The sequence below is a fragment of the Eschrichtius robustus genome, chromosome 9 (genome assembly GCF_028021215.1).
Source record: "Eschrichtius robustus isolate mEscRob2 chromosome 9, mEscRob2.pri, whole genome shotgun sequence".
In the NCBI taxonomy this organism is placed as follows: Eukaryota; Metazoa; Chordata; class Mammalia; order Artiodactyla; family Eschrichtiidae; genus Eschrichtius; species Eschrichtius robustus.
In genome coordinates this window covers 16,469,462-16,489,250 of record NC_090832.1, presented here as the reverse complement: position 1 = coordinate 16,489,250, position 19,789 = coordinate 16,469,462, and the positions used below count along the sequence as shown (strand labels likewise).

The 19,789-nt window shown below is 36.7% G+C and overlaps 1 protein-coding gene across 1 annotated transcript in view; it reads right to left on the bottom strand.

Moving 5' to 3' along the window:
- Positions 1-1,184: 1,184 nt before the first annotated feature.
- Positions 1,185-19,789, bottom strand: part of PPIL4 (peptidylprolyl isomerase like 4) — a 35,271-nt gene continuing 16,666 nt past the window's right edge. The window contains exons 10-13 of the mRNA XM_068550878.1: positions 15,612-15,723; positions 13,021-13,117; positions 8,059-8,206; positions 1,185-1,989 (exon numbers count right to left, since the gene is read on the bottom strand). Of these exons, the coding sequence (XP_068406979.1) occupies positions 1,738-1,989; positions 8,059-8,206; positions 13,021-13,117; positions 15,612-15,723 (609 nt within the window). The 3' untranslated portion in view covers positions 1,185-1,737. The remainder of the gene's footprint in view (positions 1,990-8,058; positions 8,207-13,020; positions 13,118-15,611; positions 15,724-19,789) is intronic.

Here is a 19,789-nt window from a genome sequence, read left to right as displayed (position 1 = left end):
ATAAAATTATTTCTAAATAACTATGTCCCAGAACAAAACTCAACATATTTAAAGGAATACAAAAAGCTCCAGCACCCAACAGTGTAAAATCCAAAAATTATCAGGCGTGCAAAGAAGGAAATTACAACCCAATAATGAGGGGGAAAAAATCAATCAATAGCAACAGACAAGAAATGACAGATGACAGAATGGTCAAGTACATTAAAACAGTAATTATAAATATACGTCAGATGTTCCAAACACTAGAGGAAAGCAGGAGTCTGGAAGGAGAGACATGGAAGATATAAAAAAGACCCAAATGGAACTTCTAAAGATTAAAAATATAATGTATGAGGTAAAAAATACACTGGACGGGATTGACAAGACATTAGATACTTCAGGAGAAAAGATTAATGAACTTGAGGACATAGCAATGGAAACCAATCTGGAACACAGAAAAATAAATAAATAAATAAAAAGACTTAAAGAAAAAATAAAACAAAACAGAGCATCAGAGTGCTAAGAGACAGTTTCAAGTAGCCTAACATACAATTAGAGTCCCAGAGGGAAAGAAATGAAGGACAGAGACAGAAAAAAAAAAATGAAAAAGCCTCTAAAATTCCAAATTTGATGAAAACCATAAATCTACAGGTAAAGAGCTCCAGCAGAAGAAACATGAAGGGGGGAAAGAAAACTACACCAAGCACATCATAATCAAAGTGCTTAACAGCAGTGATCAAGGAAAACCTTAAAAGCAATTAAAGAAAAAGAAAAAAAAAGTTTCATACAGAAGAACAAATGTAAGAGTAGTAGAAGTCTTCTTGCTGCAAACTACAATAATATACCACTTAACAGCCACTGGATTGGCAAAATTAAAAAGTCTGAAATTAAGAAGTATTAGAAATGCTGTGAAATTAAGGTAATTCATATAATGCTGGTAGGGATATGATTGGTACAGCCACTGCAGAATATAACTTGGCATTATCTTATAAAGATGAAGATATCCATATCACATGACCAAGCAAATCACTCCTAGATAAAGAATGTTCATAGCAGCATTGTTTGCAATAGCAGAAACAAAATCAAACCCCAAACACCCATCAACAGAAGAATGGATAAATTATGGTCTATTCATAATATAGCAATAAAAATGAATGACTTTCAAAAAACACTAAGCTGAAAAAAGCAAGTCACAGAAGTAAACGTACTTTATACCATTTATATAAAATTCAAAAACATACAAAACTTAACATTTTGTTTAAGGATACATACATATGTTGTAAAACTATAATAACAAGCAAGAGAATGACAAACACAAAATACAGAATAATAATTATTTGAGAAGGAGAGGGCACTTTTAAACTGCCAGTAATATTCATTTCCTAAGCTGGCCAATGGGTACATGGCAGGTATTTATTATTCTTTATACCTTATATATACACGTTTGTGTATTTTTGTAGGCATGAAATACTTCATTAAAAATAAAGACTGAAAAATATGAAAGACTTTAAAAATGAAGACTACTATTTATGTATAACAATAAAATTAGTGTAAAAAAGTATACAAAGAAAATGTTCAATTCTTTATTTCTTTCAGTGCCCTGTACAATCAGTATTAATCTAAAAGGGCCATAATCCTACTGTGAAAAAAAAATAACAGGCAGTGTCTTTAACTGCTTTGACACAAAATCTGAACGTCTGGTACTCGAAGTTATACAAGAGCAAATATGTTAGCCACTCATGTCTGATTCTTCAACTTTCATCTGTACTTAGATTTTTCTTTATCTTTGGATTTCTTGGGACTCCTGCTTCGTTCTCTCTTTTTACTCCTTTCTCTTTCATAGGGATCTGTCTGGTATTTGGATTTGTGACTGTTACTATAGTGGCCATCCCTTTCTCGAGATCGGCTACGACTTCGGTTTTGAGGTTGGTCTCTCTTTTCACTCTTTTGCTTCTCCCAACAACTTTCTTCTTCTTCATAGTGACCAAAGCCCATTTCCCTGTAGATATCCTGTCAAAGGAATAAAGAGAGAGGTATAAGTGAATCAGTAAAATAATCATTTTGTGCACACTATCAACAAAACTTAGACAAGTCCTCCATTAGCAAGCAGTTTTAACAGCTCAAATTTGAACGCTACCACTAAGGCCAAGAATCTTGTAAGTTAAAAAGCAAAAATAATTCAGAAAAAGACTTAACCATTTTCTCATCGATCTCATTATTCTGTACTTACTATTTCAGCTGAACTGAAAGATCAGATCCAAAAACAAGGAACTGAAATAGCCCAATTGAAATAAGAAGTCTTTAGGGTGAAATTGCAATACCAAGAATTCTGGTTATGTGTGGTTACATTTCCACCTCCCCCCTCTCCACTCCCCAAAAATGTGGTTCCATCGCTGATCTACAATGAAACTACTAAAATCCCCATAAGAATCCTATAAAGAAGACATCATTTAAATAACATAGCCAGAAGACGTTTTAGACAGGTCAGTCAGCCTAAAGAGGAGAGGAAACAGATTCTGAATACTTGGGTCTGAGCAATTATTATTATTATTTTTTAATTTACTTATTTATTTTTGGCTGTGTTGGGTCTTTGTTTCTGTGCGAGGGCTTTCTCCAGTTGCGGCGAGCGGGGGCCACTCTTCATCGCGGTGCGCGGGCCTCTCACTATCGCGGCCTCTCCTGTTGTGGAGCACGGGCTCCAGATACGCAGCTGAGCAATTACTTTTCAAGTATTTTTTTGTAACAGCTCCTCTCTAAATCTCTAAATAAATTTTCTGGTTTAGACTAAGCTGATAAATGTTTTTATTAAAATCATTATTGACATATTTCTTTAAAATGAGTTAACAAACACTGAAATAATTCATTGCCCCAAAGACAACAAAGTGGGTACATTTAGTTCTATTCTCAGTAACTAAGGAGCAGTAGTAACGTTTCCATACAAAAAAGGGCTAGTTACAACACAACAATTCTATCTCTGCTCGTGTCTTATCCCTGATTAAAATGAGTACCTCCACAAGTGGCTGAAATCTAAAGACACCAGAGCCAATGCTCTTTCAAGAATAGTTCATAAAATTCAACTTTCTTAAAAGATTTCTCAACAGAAAGGCAAAATTCTAAGGACTGAACTCCCAAGTGCCCAACTCTATCACCTTAGACATTATTATAGTAGATGTAAATATCAAGGTTTAAAATCCAAGTGATGAATACCCACGGTGAAGGACTGGGTTTTAAGCAAATGATTCGCAATTACTCCACATACTCTCTAGATACTGTACATTACGCCTGGCACAGAGATTGCAGTATGTGAAAACAGACCTAACACGATTGTTATGCTCCACAGTGTCTGTGGAACACCTCACTATAAACTGACTCATCATTTCCCACACAAGACCAATAGTTCTTGTCATTCTGTAAGAGTCCTGGAGGTAGAAAATGAGTAGGTATTTCAGCTTAACCTTTTATCAACTATTTTTGAGCAAAATGTGACATCCTTAGATAAAAGAATTTTTTGTGCTTCCTGTAACATACACAAAATGTAAATATCTATGTACTATTCTGACTGTACACCTAGTACTTATTTCTGTACTGGTTGAGGCAATAAACTTTTTAAATGGAGAGACTGTTTTAGCTGATGTATAATCCTATAAAGTCTTCAGCACATTATTATACAAACAGGCACTTAAATGCTTTGAGTGTTTAAAATAAGAGAGAGAGAGAAAAGATTATGCAGTATTTAATTCTTTGAAAAAACTGAGTAAGCTGAAAATCTGAAATGGACTGAAACCTTAAAAACCTCTCCTACTTGGCACAGTTTTCAAAGCTACACAAGCTTTGAAGTCGGGCAGCTCTAGGTTCACATGGTCTTTGCCATTTAGGAGATGTGTCAAACAAGAAATGCTCTTGGGCTTCCCTGGTGGCACAGTGGTTGAGAATCTGCCTGCCAATGCAGGAGACACGGGTTCGAGCCCTGGTCTGGGAAGATCCCACATGCCGCGGAGCAACTGGGCCCGTGAGCCACAACCACTGAGCCTGCGCGTCTGGAGCCTGTGCTCCGCAACAAGAGAGGCCGCGATGGTGAGAGGCCCGCGCATCGCGATGAAGAGTGGTCCCCACTTGCCGCAACTAGAGAAAGCCCTCGCACAGAAACGAAGACTCAACACAGTCATAAATAAATAAATAAATAAATAAAAGAACGTGAATTTCTAAAAAAAAAAAAAGAAATGCTCTTGAGGTTAGATTCATCAGTGAAGGTTTCACAGAGAAGTTATAACGGACTTGAGATGAGCCTCAAAGGATGAGTGGCTTAGGGCTTGGAATGGCTTCAAGAAAGCTGATGCAAGGAGTGTAAGTGAAAACGGAAAAGCAAGGAAGAATGAGTACTGTATGTACGAAGGAGAAAAGTTTAGGCAGCTGGATGAAGCCATATTAGAACAGATCTAAGTATGTGCTTGCACATTGCTAAGTGCTTTTGGAGTACAATATTATCCTCCTTCCAGATATAAGGAAACTGAGACTCAGGAGAGATCCCCATAGGTTGGAGATAATTATTTGATTGATCAGTAACTCTACATATAAAATTGAAAAGGGGGTGGTATAGAGTAATGAAAAAAATTATGCCACATCCAACTGAATTAAAATAAATGTTAAACTTCCAGTCCTCCCACTAAACTATAAGGCCCATGGGCTTGTGGGGTCAGGATCTTCATATCTAATGTGAGGGAAACGAATCACATGAGCTCTAAGTCCTTTCCAGTATGGACTTTTAAAAATTCTATTTGTTCTACACATTTAAGACATAAGACAAGATGATTAAACAAACAAGCAGCTGAAAAAAAAAAGAAAGAAAAAAAGAAAAAGAACACCATAAAATGGCCAATTTAAGGCACTCAACTTAACCGAGCCAATAATTTCATGTTTAGTAGTCAAAAAATTACAAAATCAACCAAAAACTGTCCTTGCTGAGGTCTCTGGGAGTAAATAAGAGGTTTAGTTACATCTAAATCACTAAAATAATATTAAATGATTAAAATGACAACAAAAACAGAGTCCCAAATTATAAGAATACTGAACACCTACGAAACCACAGAGGAAGACAGGCAAGTAGCCTGAGGACTTCTCAGCCAGGCAGCCCACGGCTGAGTACTCATTTCCTGTAACCCCAGTAAAACTCAAACCTCAAGAACACAGTAACCATCTCTGGAATTAAGACATGTGGTGGAAAAATTAAACAGAGATTTCGAAATTGAACAGTAAGGCTGTCATTCAATAAAAAACAAAGCACTTGAAGAAGTAAGTTAAAACATTCTTAGGAAACTAAGCTCACCAAGCAAAACACCACCAAACAGGAAAATTTGAGCTATACCTGAAAATTACCTAGCACTGAAAATTCCCTTTAACGATTACATTTTTGAGATTAAAATCAAAAGGATAAAAAGCAGAATAACAGAAAAAAACCAGGCCCACTGAAATCTTAAAAATGGATGCTATTTTATTAGAAAGAAGAGAAAATTAGTACAGCTATATTATTAAATCAAAGTACAAAATCAGAAACAATTGCTTTAATACACTTCGAAGGGAGAGATAAAGTTAGAATATTATTGCAGAAAGAGAAAGACATCTGCTACTGCTACTGTAAAGTTTTAAGTAATCAAACAGCAAGATAAAAAAGATTCACAAAAAGGCAGGGGTGCAAGGGTGGGAACCACAGACTTAAAATGCAGCCAGTCTTTGGAATTTTTTAAGACGTCTGATCATCTCAAAGACACCAATGTGTGTTTCGGGCCCAAACTCATCGAGGAATCCACGTACAAGCGCAGGCTGAGGAGCTGTAGCTAACTGGGGGGATTAAGGGGTTTTAGTGGGAAACCTGCTAAATAGTCACAGAAGTGTGGTACAGCCACCATTAAAAAAGATGTTGGGGTGATCTTTGGCTAAATTAATAGAGTATAAAAACTAAGAGGGAGATGTTCCTATTGGATGACACTGGAATATTATACTATGAGACAAATTATATTAGAATTAACAACTGGAGTTAGGAAGGAAAACTGCTGACAGGAATATATTCCAGGTAAGAAGATTTAGAAAAGAAACTGACAGAAATATATTCCAAGTAAGAGGAACAGCAGTAAGGGTACAAGTCCAAATTTAAATTGTGGTTCCATTACTTATTAGCTGTGTAAAACCACTGGCAAGTGGCTGAACCTCTTTATTCTTTACTTTCTTTGCTGTGAATGGAGACAATAGTATCCACCTCGCATTATAAGGACACCAGAGATGTTACTATTACTGATTCATGTGAGGATTACTTGAAGGATTGACAAGGATGTAACTTAAAAACTGAGGGCAGGGCATAAACGATGGGAATCTTTAAGTAGTAAAAGGGCTATGGAAAGAAGAGAGATTAGATCTCTGCTGGATGACAGCAAGGAGTAGGAAGATCGGCTGTCTAGAAAACAGGGTGCTAAAAATATATATAAAATATGCATTTGCTGAAAATTTTTAAAATGAAGAATAAGCCATAAAAAACATAAAATGGTTATCTTTGGGGAAAGAAGAAAAGGGGGAAAGGACAAGGGTGGAAGCTAGGTTTTCTATATGTACCATTTTGTAGATTTTACTTTGGATTACAATTAATTTTTAAAATTACGAAACAAAAGAAAAAATTTTAAGCTATCCTTAAACATCAAAAAGAACAAGTTAATTGAAATATGGATCCAGTTAATGGCCTTACCAGAGAGAAATTATTCCAAGTGATTTAAAACACGATTTGACTGTAAAAATAATAGTAAGAGCCAGTGTAGAAAATGTGTGCACACACATTTTTTTTTTTTTTCACTTAATCTTAACATGCCTGGACAATAAATATTATCTCGATTTCACAGAGGAGGAAACTGTGGCTCAAGAAAGTTAAATAATTTGATGAGGTCACATCAATGATTAGCAATGTAGAAATCTAAACCTAGCTTTTCTGACAGCAAATCCTTTACTTTGCCAGTCACACTACATCTCTCCATCTCAGTGTCTTTGCTTAACGTTCTCACCGTCTTGAGTCCCCTCTGCCAACTGAAAGCCTCCTCGTCTACCAGGGCCCAGGTTCAAATGTCCTTACGTGGCAAAAACCATAGCAAGGGAATATAACGTAATCTGCTTTTCATTTAACTGAGAGCCAAAATGCAGGCTGGTAATGATTTCTTCTCTTTATAATTAATTTTCTTTGGGGAATTTTTATTATCATTGTCTTAGAAAATGTATTGTTCAGGAAAGCTCTGGGGATGATCAAGATAATTATTAGTGCTGCTTTTATTTCATATATACCATATGGAAGGGCATAAACGTTTTTCAGGTCCTAAAACCTCAAGAGCTGTAAGTGCTGTACGTAACACTTGGTGATAAATTAACACGATCCATTAGAAGAACTTTTTTACCATAACCACACTTGTTTTTGATAGGAATAAGTGAGTGTCCACAGGTATGAAAATCACTCTGGTTTCACAATGTGGAACTATATGATATATTAAGTTATTTCAAAAACAATCTTTTATAATCTGTTATATATATTCTTGAAAATTACAGTCCATTACCCTAGTGAAGCCATTCTACATCTTAAGAGTTAGAAACACATCCATCCCTGATCAGGACTATACCCTTATCTCCTAAATTAAGATGTAATTTACAGGGCTTCCCTGGTGGCGCAGTGGTTGAGAGTCTGCCTGCCAGTGCAGGGGACACGGGTTCGAGCCCTGGTCTGGGAAGATCCCACATGCCACGGAGCAACTAGGCCCGTGAGCCACAGCTGCTGAGCCTGCGCGTCTGGAGCTTGTGCTCCGCAACAAGACAGGCCGCGATAGTGAGAGGCCCGCGCATCACGATGAAGAGTGGCCCCTGCTTGCCGCAACTAGAGAAAGCCCTCGCACAGAAACGAAGACCCAACACAGCCATAAATAAATTAAAAAATAAATAAAAAGTAAAAATTCTACAGTTGTTAAAACTGACCTATTATTTAAAAAAAAAAAAAGATGTAATTTACAAAGGGATGAAATATTTATTTCTCTACAGCTAAGTCTGAACATCAGTCAGTACCTGATTTGTATTTTTGACTGGCATATAGTCCTCATCTTCTTTTTCTTCAGAGCAGTGGCGGGTTTTCTTCTTGTGTTTTTTACTTGTGTGTGAGTAACTTGACTTTGAGTCTTCTGCCTGCTCATCTAGTATAAGATCATATTTTGCACTGCAGCAGCTAGTTAAAGACAAACGTGAGAACTGACACCGGTAATACATCAAAACATAAGAATCTGGTAAACAAAGGAGGCCATGAGGTTAAAGATAACTTTTTAAAGCAAGAAGCATCTCAGAAGCATAGAGTATATTTCTAAAACAAAACTAATTCACATTTTACTTCATTAGAGAGTCAGGAAAAATGGAAAGAACACTTGTCTTAAATAAACGGTTATAAATTGGTAAGTGGGCCAAAAATATAGAGAGTAAAAAAAAAAAAAATGAAAACTATAAGTAGCATAAAAAATAAGGAAGCATATTTGTCAATAATGAAAAACTTAAACTTAGAAAATGAGGCACATTTTTAACTAGAAAAAATTAAGACATTATAAACCCCAATGCCAGAGAAGCTGTACAGATGAAAAAGACACTCGTGTGACTCTTCTTTTGAGTGTAAATTAGTTCAGTCCTATAGGAGAAAATTTAGCAATGCATATCAATAGTTATCATGTTTAAATTCAAACAAGAATTTATAAAAAATAAAATAACAGTAAGTTAAATGAACACAAGCACAGCTGTCCCTCATTATCCACAGGGGATTTGCTCCAGGATCCCCTGAGGATACCAAAAGCTGCAGATGCTCAAGTCCTTTATATAAATGGCATGGTGTTTGCATATAACCTACACACATCCTCCTTCATACTTCAAATCATCTCATTACTTAAAAACTTAACACAATGTAAATGCTATGTAAACAGCTGTAAATACAACATAAATGCTAGTAAATAGCTGCCTGCACGGCAAATTGAAGTTTTGCTTTTTGGAACTTTCTGGAATATCTTTCCTGAATATTTTCCATCTACATGGATGCGGAACCTGCAGATACAGAGGGCCTATTGTATACATAACAGGATTATTTTTTTTTTAGGATTATTTTTAATAACAGAAACTAAGAACAATAAACAGCCTAGTAATAAAGATATACTTAAATACATCAGGGTATTTCAACTGATATATTACTGTAAAGGAAGTTATTAACAATGACAAATGAATGCTATTAAATAACCTGGAATGGTGTTTATAAAAAATTAAAAGTGGAAAAAGCTTGAAGCAAAAACTGTATATACCGCACAGTGATTATAACTTTATAAAGCTTTATAAAAGATCAAGGCTTGAGAGGAACAAGGAGAAATAAAAAGTATCATTTGCCTAGGCGGTAGAACTATGAGCGAATCATTTTTAAATTTCACATAAATGTTATAAAAATTGTAATAATATATGTTTCAATTCAGAAATAAGTGTTTAACATACTATGTCTTAGAATAAGAGAAAATGTAAGACTATTAGACCCTCTTCTAAAAATAATCTTAAACTCTAAAACAGATTCTGAGGAAGGCTGACAAGGACTAGAATAGTGGTTTTCAAAAGAAAGACTAGGAGGAAGCCCAAAACGCACAGCTATTTTAGTGGCGTGTGGGACTAGAGTAACAGTAGACACACTTCCCTCAGGACTAGGGTTTCACATGCCACAGCTCTACGCTTCCTCAGCGATGTCTCATGCAGTAGGAAAACGCTGCAACTTCTGGCTCTTCACAAGACGGCTAAGGACAGCTAATCAGCCTGTACCATCCTATTATTACTCCACTATCTCCAACTTCTTTTCTCCTTTATACCATGTTGCAGTGTTTCCACAGTACCTTCTGGATGGTCTCCTTCTCCAGATACAAATTCAACAGTCCTTGCCTATGATTTCACCTCAGTGTTTGCTCTACACATGCTGCTCCCTGGCCAAAGTGCTTCAGAGTGGGCTTCCCTGGTGGCGCAGTGGTTAAGAATCTGCCTGCCAATGCACGGGACACGGATTCGAGCCCTGGTCTGGGAAGATCCCACATGCCACGGACCAATTGGGCCCGTGTGCCACAACTACTGAGCCTGCACTCTAGAGCCCGTGAGGCACAACTACTGAGACCGTGTGCCACAACTACTGAAGCCCGCGCGCCTAGAGCCCGCGCTCCACAACAAGAGAAGCCACCGCGATGAGAAGCCCGTGCACTGCAACGAAGAGTAGCCCCCGCTCGCTGCAACTAGAGAAAGCCCGCACGCAGCAACGAAGACCCAATGCAGCCAAAAATAAATAAATAAATATTTAAAATAATAATAAACTATTTTTAAAAAGTGCTTCGGAGCTTCAGAGTGTTTCAAACTACTGATCATAATCCATCAATGGGGTGTAAAATCCAGTTAGTGGGTCACCAAAAGCCAGCATTTTAAAATAACATAGACTAGAAAATAGAGTACATGGCATCTAATGAAAATTTTATAACACTGTTGTTTCAATTATGTGTGTGTGTGTGTGTGTGTGTGTGTGTGTGTGTGTGTGAGAATGATTATACTTGGACTGTACTGAGTCAAGATGTAAACTGTATTTAATGGATCACAGATAAAGAAAATATTGATAATATCCCACCTCAGCCCTCCTCTCCCCCCATATTCAAGCTGTAGCTTTAATGTCACTACGTATAGTATTACTTGAGGATCCTCTGACCCCTTACCTCTATTATGAGTCCCATATCCCACAAATGCACTTCTCTGCAACACTCTAGACATATTTAATTAATGGTGATTATTTAATGTCTGTTCTTAATGTCTTCAAGGTCCAGGGGCTACATTTCATTGCGAAACTTCACTGGGCATGTAACAGATGCCAAATAATATCGGCTGATTACTTGTAATACCACCAAGACACTTGCGGTATCTCTTCCTTCCTTGCTCATCCACTATCTTCTACTCACCACTACAATCAAGACTTTTAGAAGATGTCAAATCTCTCCAAAATCCTACTTTGTGATCTCCCTGTCCTCTTTTCCCCAATTACTTCCCTGAGGTCTAGTGCAGCCAAGTTAAACTTCTCTCTTCTACTTCTATTTTTGAATCTTATTAATAGTTTAACAGCACCTTCTCTCTCATGACCTATAAAGTACATCCCATGTCTTTCTAATTGACTTATCTGTACTTAGATTATCATCAGAATCCCCTTTCTTCACCATGGTAATAATGTATGTGAAAATATATATATATGTGCTACATATGAAGACATATGTTCTGTCCCTCTATAATTGTACCTATAATTTGTAGATTACAAATGACTTGCTAAAATGAAACCTATCAATTACCAGGAATGTAAAGATCATCCTACTGGGTCAGATTCATGAATTCCTTTCTCTTGTTCAGTATGCTGTTTGTGAATGATGAATAGTGGTTTGCACCAGGACATGCCTGTCTTCTCCATCAACTTCAAAAGGTTAAAAGCAGCACTGTTCAATACTAGCCATGGGTAGTGGTTTAAATTTAAATTAATTAAAATTAAACAAGTTTTAAAATCCAGTTCCTCAGTCCATTTCACACGCTCGATAACCACATGTGGTTAGCAGCCATACTGGACAGTGGAGACACAGCACATTTCTATCACTGCAGGAAGTCCCCTTAGACAGCACTGGCCTACAGACTGATTCTCAAACACACCGAGTTCCTTTCTTAACTCTCAGTAATCTATCATCTTGAATTTAAAACACTTTAATACTAGGTATCCTTCCTTTTCAGCCTGAACACCCGCTATGCGGGGAAGATGCCTCCTTCTACTTTATACTCCACAGCTGACCTTCCTTTCATTCGTCCTACACACTTCCCTTCTTCCAGTTGCAGTTTCTAGTGGTTGGCCTCAATTTAATTTCAAAGATTTGGTGAATAAATCTCAAGTGTATTCCATCCACACCTTTTATGATTCTAAGATTTCAATCATACCCCCTCTAATGCCCATGTTTTCAGACCAATCTTAGTTTACTGTTTGGTTTGTCTGTATGTGAAAGCCTCTTTTCATGCTGATTATGTCAGTATACTCCAGACTTTATCCAACTCTAACACCTTACAATGCTTTGTGCATTAGACAGCCAATACAATAAAAAATATTTAACAGGTCAACCTGATATTCACTTTTCCTGATGAATACTTGGGAAAAACATGTCTATACAGTATGGGTAAACAGAATCCCTAAAACACCAACAGAAACTAGGAAACAAGAAACTACTTACGAGAAAGAATCACAAAAGAAATAACCTTTGCCATGTATGGAGTGATAGATTTATAATGAGAATATCAATGAACAAACTAAAATGACATAATATGAAAAGCATGTTTCATTGCTTCTTATTTGTCTCAGCCTAAAACTTGAAAGAATCTATAAACTAAAGGGTCAAGTCAATGGATTTCTTTTTAATCCTATAAAAGTCAACTTTTGTACACAACAGGAGCCCAATAAATATTTGCTGCTAGACTGACAATGTATTATGCAGAAAGAAGCAATCTAATAACGTAAAACAACAACAGGATTTTGTTATCTACATATTCACCAACTCCAAAGAAGTTAAACATATAAGAAGGCTTAACACAAAGCGTTTAGCTTAGCTATAACAAAGAAATTTCTGACTATGAGAAATTTAAAACATTAAGATTATATATAGAAAATACAACTCTTACCCGCAGATCTTCTGAGAATAAGAGATAACCTTAACCTAAGTGTAGGGAGGTAAAAGAATTAAGCTCAAAACTTCTTTCAACCTTAACTTTCTCCATACAATAGAGAATATACTGAAAAAGCAAAGTATACATATGTAAAATGGTGAAAAGAGGTAACAATCAACTAAGTGATTTCTTCACAAACCATCTGGATTCAGGAACTTGTCTTCTATAGCCTTTTTATAAGGTATCACACTCTAATCTCCAGATTGGATGGTCAATACATATTGACCAACTGGTTCTTGTGAAGGATACTCCTGTTTGGGCTTTACTTTATCTTTCAGAACCAGATTAGATGTTTTATCCTGTTCCTTTTCATATTCCTTGAAATCACTCTTGGTGTATTTCCCACCTATTTAAAAAAAGAAGAAACAGCCTAGTAAGAAAATCACCTGATTCATCAAGAACAATAATTATTTTATAAGAGGTATAATATATAAGAACTATTTTATAAGTGGCATATATATCAGGGGATAGAAAAAGGCTGAGAAGAAAACAAAAGAATCATAGTAATTCATTCTCCACCACTATTTTAACTGAAATCAGATATCCATTTTGCTAGGTAGCCAGATGCTGCCCCCTAATGACATACATGAATATTACAACACCAAACTTCCAAATCCTAAATTACGCAGTGAATACAATCACTGGAAAATAATTCAGGGTTCAAGTAGAGCCATTAAGTCTATGAGAACATTAGGCCCAAAGGAAATTGAGGGCTTGGGACCTGTGTCTGAGATCTGAGAGGCTTATAAGCATCAAAGACAAGATGAATCTATTTGGCAATTCCAGAAGCTCTGTAAAGGAAAAGGGCCAGTAGGCCAAGTTTCATATAAATGTGAAACAGACAACTGTAAGAGTTAAAATACTGGTAACTGTAACAAACAGGCACCATTTCATCACTGAAAAATATGTGCCATGTGCCTGCCATTAGAAGTCTCACTATGGATGAAGCAGTTATGGTATACTGTCGAAGGAGCAACAGATCAAAGTGAGAAGTTTTGGATTCAAATCTTGACTCTAGTGGGAGGTCCTAGGTAGGACACTTCAATTCTCTGAAAGTCATTCTCTTCATTTAGGAACTGAAAATAATATCAACATTTCACAATGCTGTTGGAATCATTAAACAAGGCTATAAGGAAAAGTACTTAGCACTGTGAATGGTACACAAGATATGTTCAATTTTTTTAAATGTTAATCCATAATATACAGAATTATCTCAGGAACTTCCCTGGTGGCACAGTGGTTAAGAATCCACCTGCCGGGCTTCCCTGGTGGTGCAGTGGTTAAGAATTTGCCTGCCAATGCAGAGGACACGGGTTCAAGCCCTGGTCTGGGAAGTTTCCACATGCCGCGGAGCAACTAAGCCTGTGCGCCTCAACTACTGAGCCTGCGCTCTAGAGCCCGCGAGCCACAACCACTGAGCCCGCGTGCCACAGCTACTGAAGCCCGTGCACCTAGAGCCCATGCTCAACAAGAGAAGCCACTGCAATGAGAAGCCCATGCACCGCATCAAAGAGCAGCCCCCGCTCTCCGCAACTAGAGAAAAGCCCGCGCGCAACAAGATCCAATGCAGCCAAATAAATAAATAAATTTATAAAAAATAAATAAATAAAAACACTGCATCAGCAATCAAAAACCCGTAGTATTTCAGTATACACAGATTCAACCTTAAGTTTGTTACGCTACCACTAGCAGAAATTTATCTGACATATATATGCATATGTAGGATATGTCATATGTGTAGGGATAGGACCTAGTACACAGATCTTTTCAATTTTGTACCATATGACAACTAAAACAAACAAACTTTATAAAAAAGAATTTTTTTTTAAAATTTATTTGTTTTTGGCTGCATTGGGTCTTTGTTGATGTGCACGGGCTTTCTCTAGTTGTGGCGAACGGGAGCTACTCTTCGTTGCGGTGCGCGGGCTTCTCATCCCGGTGACTTCTCTTTTTGCGGAGCACGGGCTCTACGCACATGGGCTTCAGTAGTTGTGGCACACGGGCTTAGCTGCTCTGCAGCATGTGGGATCTTCCCAGACCACGGCTCAAACCCATGTCCCCTGCACTGGCAGGTGGATTCTTAACCACTGCGCCACCAGGGAAGCCCCAGAAAAAAGAATTTTTAAGAGTTTTGCATCTAGAAGAGCCAAACCACCAAATGGTAATTACTTTGGAAACATGTTATGTCTGCAATGGGTAATTATAAGTGATTTATAATACAGTCAAACATAGAAAATATATTCATCATCAGTTTAAAATACACCTATACATCAGATAGAGAAGGACAAATATCATATGATATCACTTATATGTGGAATCTAAAAAAATAGTACAAATGAACTTATTTACAAAATAGAAATAGAGTTACAGATGCAGAAAACAACCTTATGGTTAACAGGGGGATGGGGGAGTGAGATAAATGGGGAGATTGGGCTTGACATATACACACTACTATATACAAAATAGATAACTAATAAGGACCTACTATATAGCACAGGGAACACTACTCAATACTCTGTAATGACCTACATGGGAAAAGAATCTAAAAAAGAATAGATATATGTATATGTATAACTGAATCACTTTGCTGTGCACCTGAAACTAACACAACATTGTAAATCAATTATACTTCAGTAAAAATTAAAAAATTAAAAAAAATACAAATACACACACTCACACACACATACCCCCATCTTGTATACTAGATAGCAGCTAGGTAAAATCAAATAGCAGGAGTTACATCACTGAACATTTCTAGTTAACAGCACCGTCAAAAGAGATACACACACACACACACGATGCAAAGCAGAACAGAAACAAAGGAAGATGAACCAACATACCTTTTCCTTTCCATTTAACCTTTGCAACAGACTGGCTAAAGTCCACATGTATTCTTCTGTCATCTATAAGTACATTGTCCATCTTGAAGAACGCTTTCTCACAATCTTCTTCCTGATAGTAATTACAAAAACTCAAGCATAAATCTTTATAGAAAAGATTTCTGCAGCTAGAACAAATACTGAAAATACAAAAAGTTTCTTGTTACTAAAACTAAAATTTGAATACTTACTATGCACCAAATGCTGTTAAATGCTTTGCATCTATTATCTCAATTAACTCTGATAACAACCTTCTGAGGTATTACCTACTATTACCTCCATTTTGTCAAAGAGAAAACAGAGGTTTAGAGCGATATAGAAGTTGCTAAAGGGCACACAGTTGGCAAGGGCGAGAGCCAGGATTTGAACCGAGGCAGTCTGATTGCAGTGCACATACATACACTTACCAACTGTGTTATACAAATCCATAATCCCTTTTACTCAAAACCCAAAAATATCCTGAAAACTGTTTTTATAAATTTGGTGTTAAAATCCATGTGACAGCAAAACCTAATGGAAGGATAAACCTTAACTTATTCTACTAAGTATGAATATTCATTTGTTTTCACAGCAGAAGTATTTCTGTGATTATGGAATGCTGACCCAGAAGTGTGCCACGTAACCCAGAGATATGTGTGTTGCGCGCACACACACACACACAAACACGCAGTATTACATTTCTAAATTCTGAAAAAGTCTGAAATGGGAACAGTTACTCCCAAGGGTTTTGGATAATGGATTGTGGGCCTATGATACCAAGGTCTATGTTACATAAGAATTCTTGTCAGTAACTTCACAAGCCCTACATCCCCATTTCTGACATCTGAAGACTAGAAATGACACATTTCAATCCAGCACTGATCAATTTTCTCCTAGGTCGCTGGAAACTTATTTTTTGGTCTGTTCACAACTCAACTAGAAACAATCCAAAGAGAAGCAGATAAAAGAACTAGTTATAATCATATTTATTTACAATGTACGTCAAGAATTAAATGGAACATAAACTCCAAGGGACAAAATTTTATTCATCTTTGAATCTACATCATTTAGACCATCATCTGGCACATGGTAGGCAATCAGTGCATGTTTGATAAATCTGACTGATGACCCTTAGGCAGGCATAATTCCATCACTGTGCCATTTCCCCAAAGAGAAAGTTCTCAGATACTTTTTTTCAGGAGGATAATATTTGCAAATACTCAATTTACTTATACCTAAACAACAGTTAAGGAATCTCTTCAAAATTTAGATTAAGCGCATTGTAAATCAACTACACTTCAATTAAAAATTATAAAAAACACATATGGAAATGCATGCAAAGGACAAAAATATCCAAGAAAATCTTTAAGAAGAACAAAGTTGGAGGACTCACACTACCAGATATCAAGACATTATAAAGCTGTAGTAATTCACACAATTTGAGAGTGGTGCAAGGACAAACAGACCAGTGCAACAGTGCGGCATCCAGAAACAGACTTTACACATGTGGACACCTGATTCATGACAAAGTTGGTACTGAAGAGCTATGCAAATGGGTCAACCTTTTTAACGAATTTTGCTGGGTCACCTGGCTATCTTATGCAAGAAAAATGAAATTTAACACGACACACATAATATACAAAAATCAAATTTCAGATCTAAATGGGAAAGATAATTTCACAACAGAGCTTCTAAAGATAGCATAGAGAATATTTTCATGACTTCAGGTAGGCAAACATCTTTAAAAATAGGCAATAAGGAAGAAAAGCTGATAAACTGAACTGAAAATTAGAAATTTCTGCTTATCAAAAGACACCATTAAGTTCCCGGTCAGGGAAGCCTCTGCAAAAGACACCATTAAGAACGGGAAAAAGGTAATCCACTGAGCAGCAGATACTTGCAACACATACAACCAAAAATGAGTTTGTACCCAGAAAGTACAAAGAATTCTTACAAATCAATAAAAAGGCACAAACACCCAATCCCAAAGTGGCCAAGTCTTGAACAGGTATTTCATTTTTATAAAGGACGTTTAAATGGCAATAAACATATGAAAAGGGGCTCAATCAGGAAAATGCAAAATAAAACCACAATAAGATACCACTACACACCCACCAGAGTGGATAAAATTTAAAAGACAGACCATACCAAGAGTTGGTAAAGCTACAGAATAATAGGGACTCCCATACATTGCTAGTGGAAGTGAAAATTAGGATAATCCCTTTGGAAAGCTGACTGGAATTATCTCCTGAAGCTACACCTACCCTATGACACAGCAATTCCCTCTTGGATATATACCCAACAAAAATGCATACATTTGTACACTGAAAGACATGACAGAAATGGTTTAGAGCAGCACCATTCGTAGTAGCTAAAACTGGGAAAGACCCAAATGTCCATCAACAGCAGACTGGAAATCTAAATAATGTTATATATGCGCAATGAAATACCATATGGCAATGAAAATTTACATACACACAATAAAATACTATATGTCAGTGAAAATTTACATACACACATAAAATACCATATTTCCAATGAAAATTAACAAAAAAGTTAAAAGCTACATGCAGTAACGAACAAATCTTGCAAATGTTAACACTGAGCAAAAGAAGCTAGACACCAAAACCACACATTGTGCGTACACTGATATGAAGTTTAAAATTAGACAAAATCTATATCAGAAGTAGCATCAATGGGGAAGTTTGCGGAAGGGGACACAGGTGGGGCCTCTGGGATTCCGGTAATTTTTTTTCTGCTGGTGTTTTATTTCTTGACCTGGGTGGTGATTTACATGGGTGTATTAACTGTGATTAATTCATCAAGCTGTTCACTCATGAGCTGCACGTTTTCGGCATGTATTTCATTCCTCAGTTTTAAAAAAATTTTGATCAGATTATCCAAAGCATAGAGAACTTGCATAACATGCAAAAAAGACTCAGCGATGGATACTTACAAAGAGGCTACCGCTCAGGAGAATTATGAAGCAGAATAACGTAGCTTAATCTAATTTTCAAGAAAAGAGAAAGGCTACAAAAGATTCACCTCAGGGACTTCCCCGGTGGCACGGTGGTTAAGAATATGCCTGCCAATGCAGGGGACACGGGTTTGATCCCTGGTCCAGGAAGATCCCACATGCCACGGAGCAACTAAGCCTATGCGCCACAACTACTGAGCCCGTGTGCCACAACTACTGAAGCCCATGTGCCTAGAGCCCGTGCTCCGCAACAAGAGAAGCCACCGCAATGAGATGCCCGTGCACCACAACGAAGAGTAGCCCCCGCTCGCCGCAATTAGAGAAAGCCCACGCTCAGCAACTAAGACCCAACGCAGCCAAAAATAAATAAATAAATAAAAGGTTCACTTCAAAAACTGAAATGTTGAATCATGATAAAGAATCCATAGATTCTAGAACCACTCTATGCTCTAAAGTTGACCTGAACTATGTATTCATGGCAAATGGTATACCTGCAGAAGATATTAGTCTATCTGCCATAAACAAAATGAAATTATGTTTGTAAGCAAATAAACAATATAATCTATGCTCAGTGATGGAATAACACTGTCAAGTTGACAAAAAGTATTCATAGCAAACTAAAGGTAGAGATCTCCTTTCTGCTGACACCAATGTACCTTGTAAATATTATTTCTGGTACACCTGACACAGTGTCTAGGTATAATGTGTTATGTGTCTGTCTTCCTCAACCCTCCATTATTCATCTTGTACCCCTAGGCCCTACTGCAGTGCCTGAAATATAAAAGGTGTTCAACAAGTACTTTGGAATAACTATAACTTAGAATGAGCTACTACTGGACACACTTCAGTCCAAAGCTGCAAAAAGAAATAACGTAGCCTAGCAAAATGGCTAAAAACATTGGGAACAGCATCAGACATACCTAAGTTCAAATCCTAAGAGCAAATACAAGCTTTTGCATTTATTTATCAGATGAAGAAAAGTGCAAAGAAGAAACAGAATTAATACAAATGTTCCTAGTCACTGTATAAGTCACATTTAAATTTGATGGGTTTTTTTTTAAAGAATTACACTGAATTTATGAGTATTAACAACATTTTAAATCTGAACAATTTTATAAATATGGGTGGTAGTTAATATTTGTTATATAAAATGTTAATTGAGTTATTAACTATTTCTTTGAAA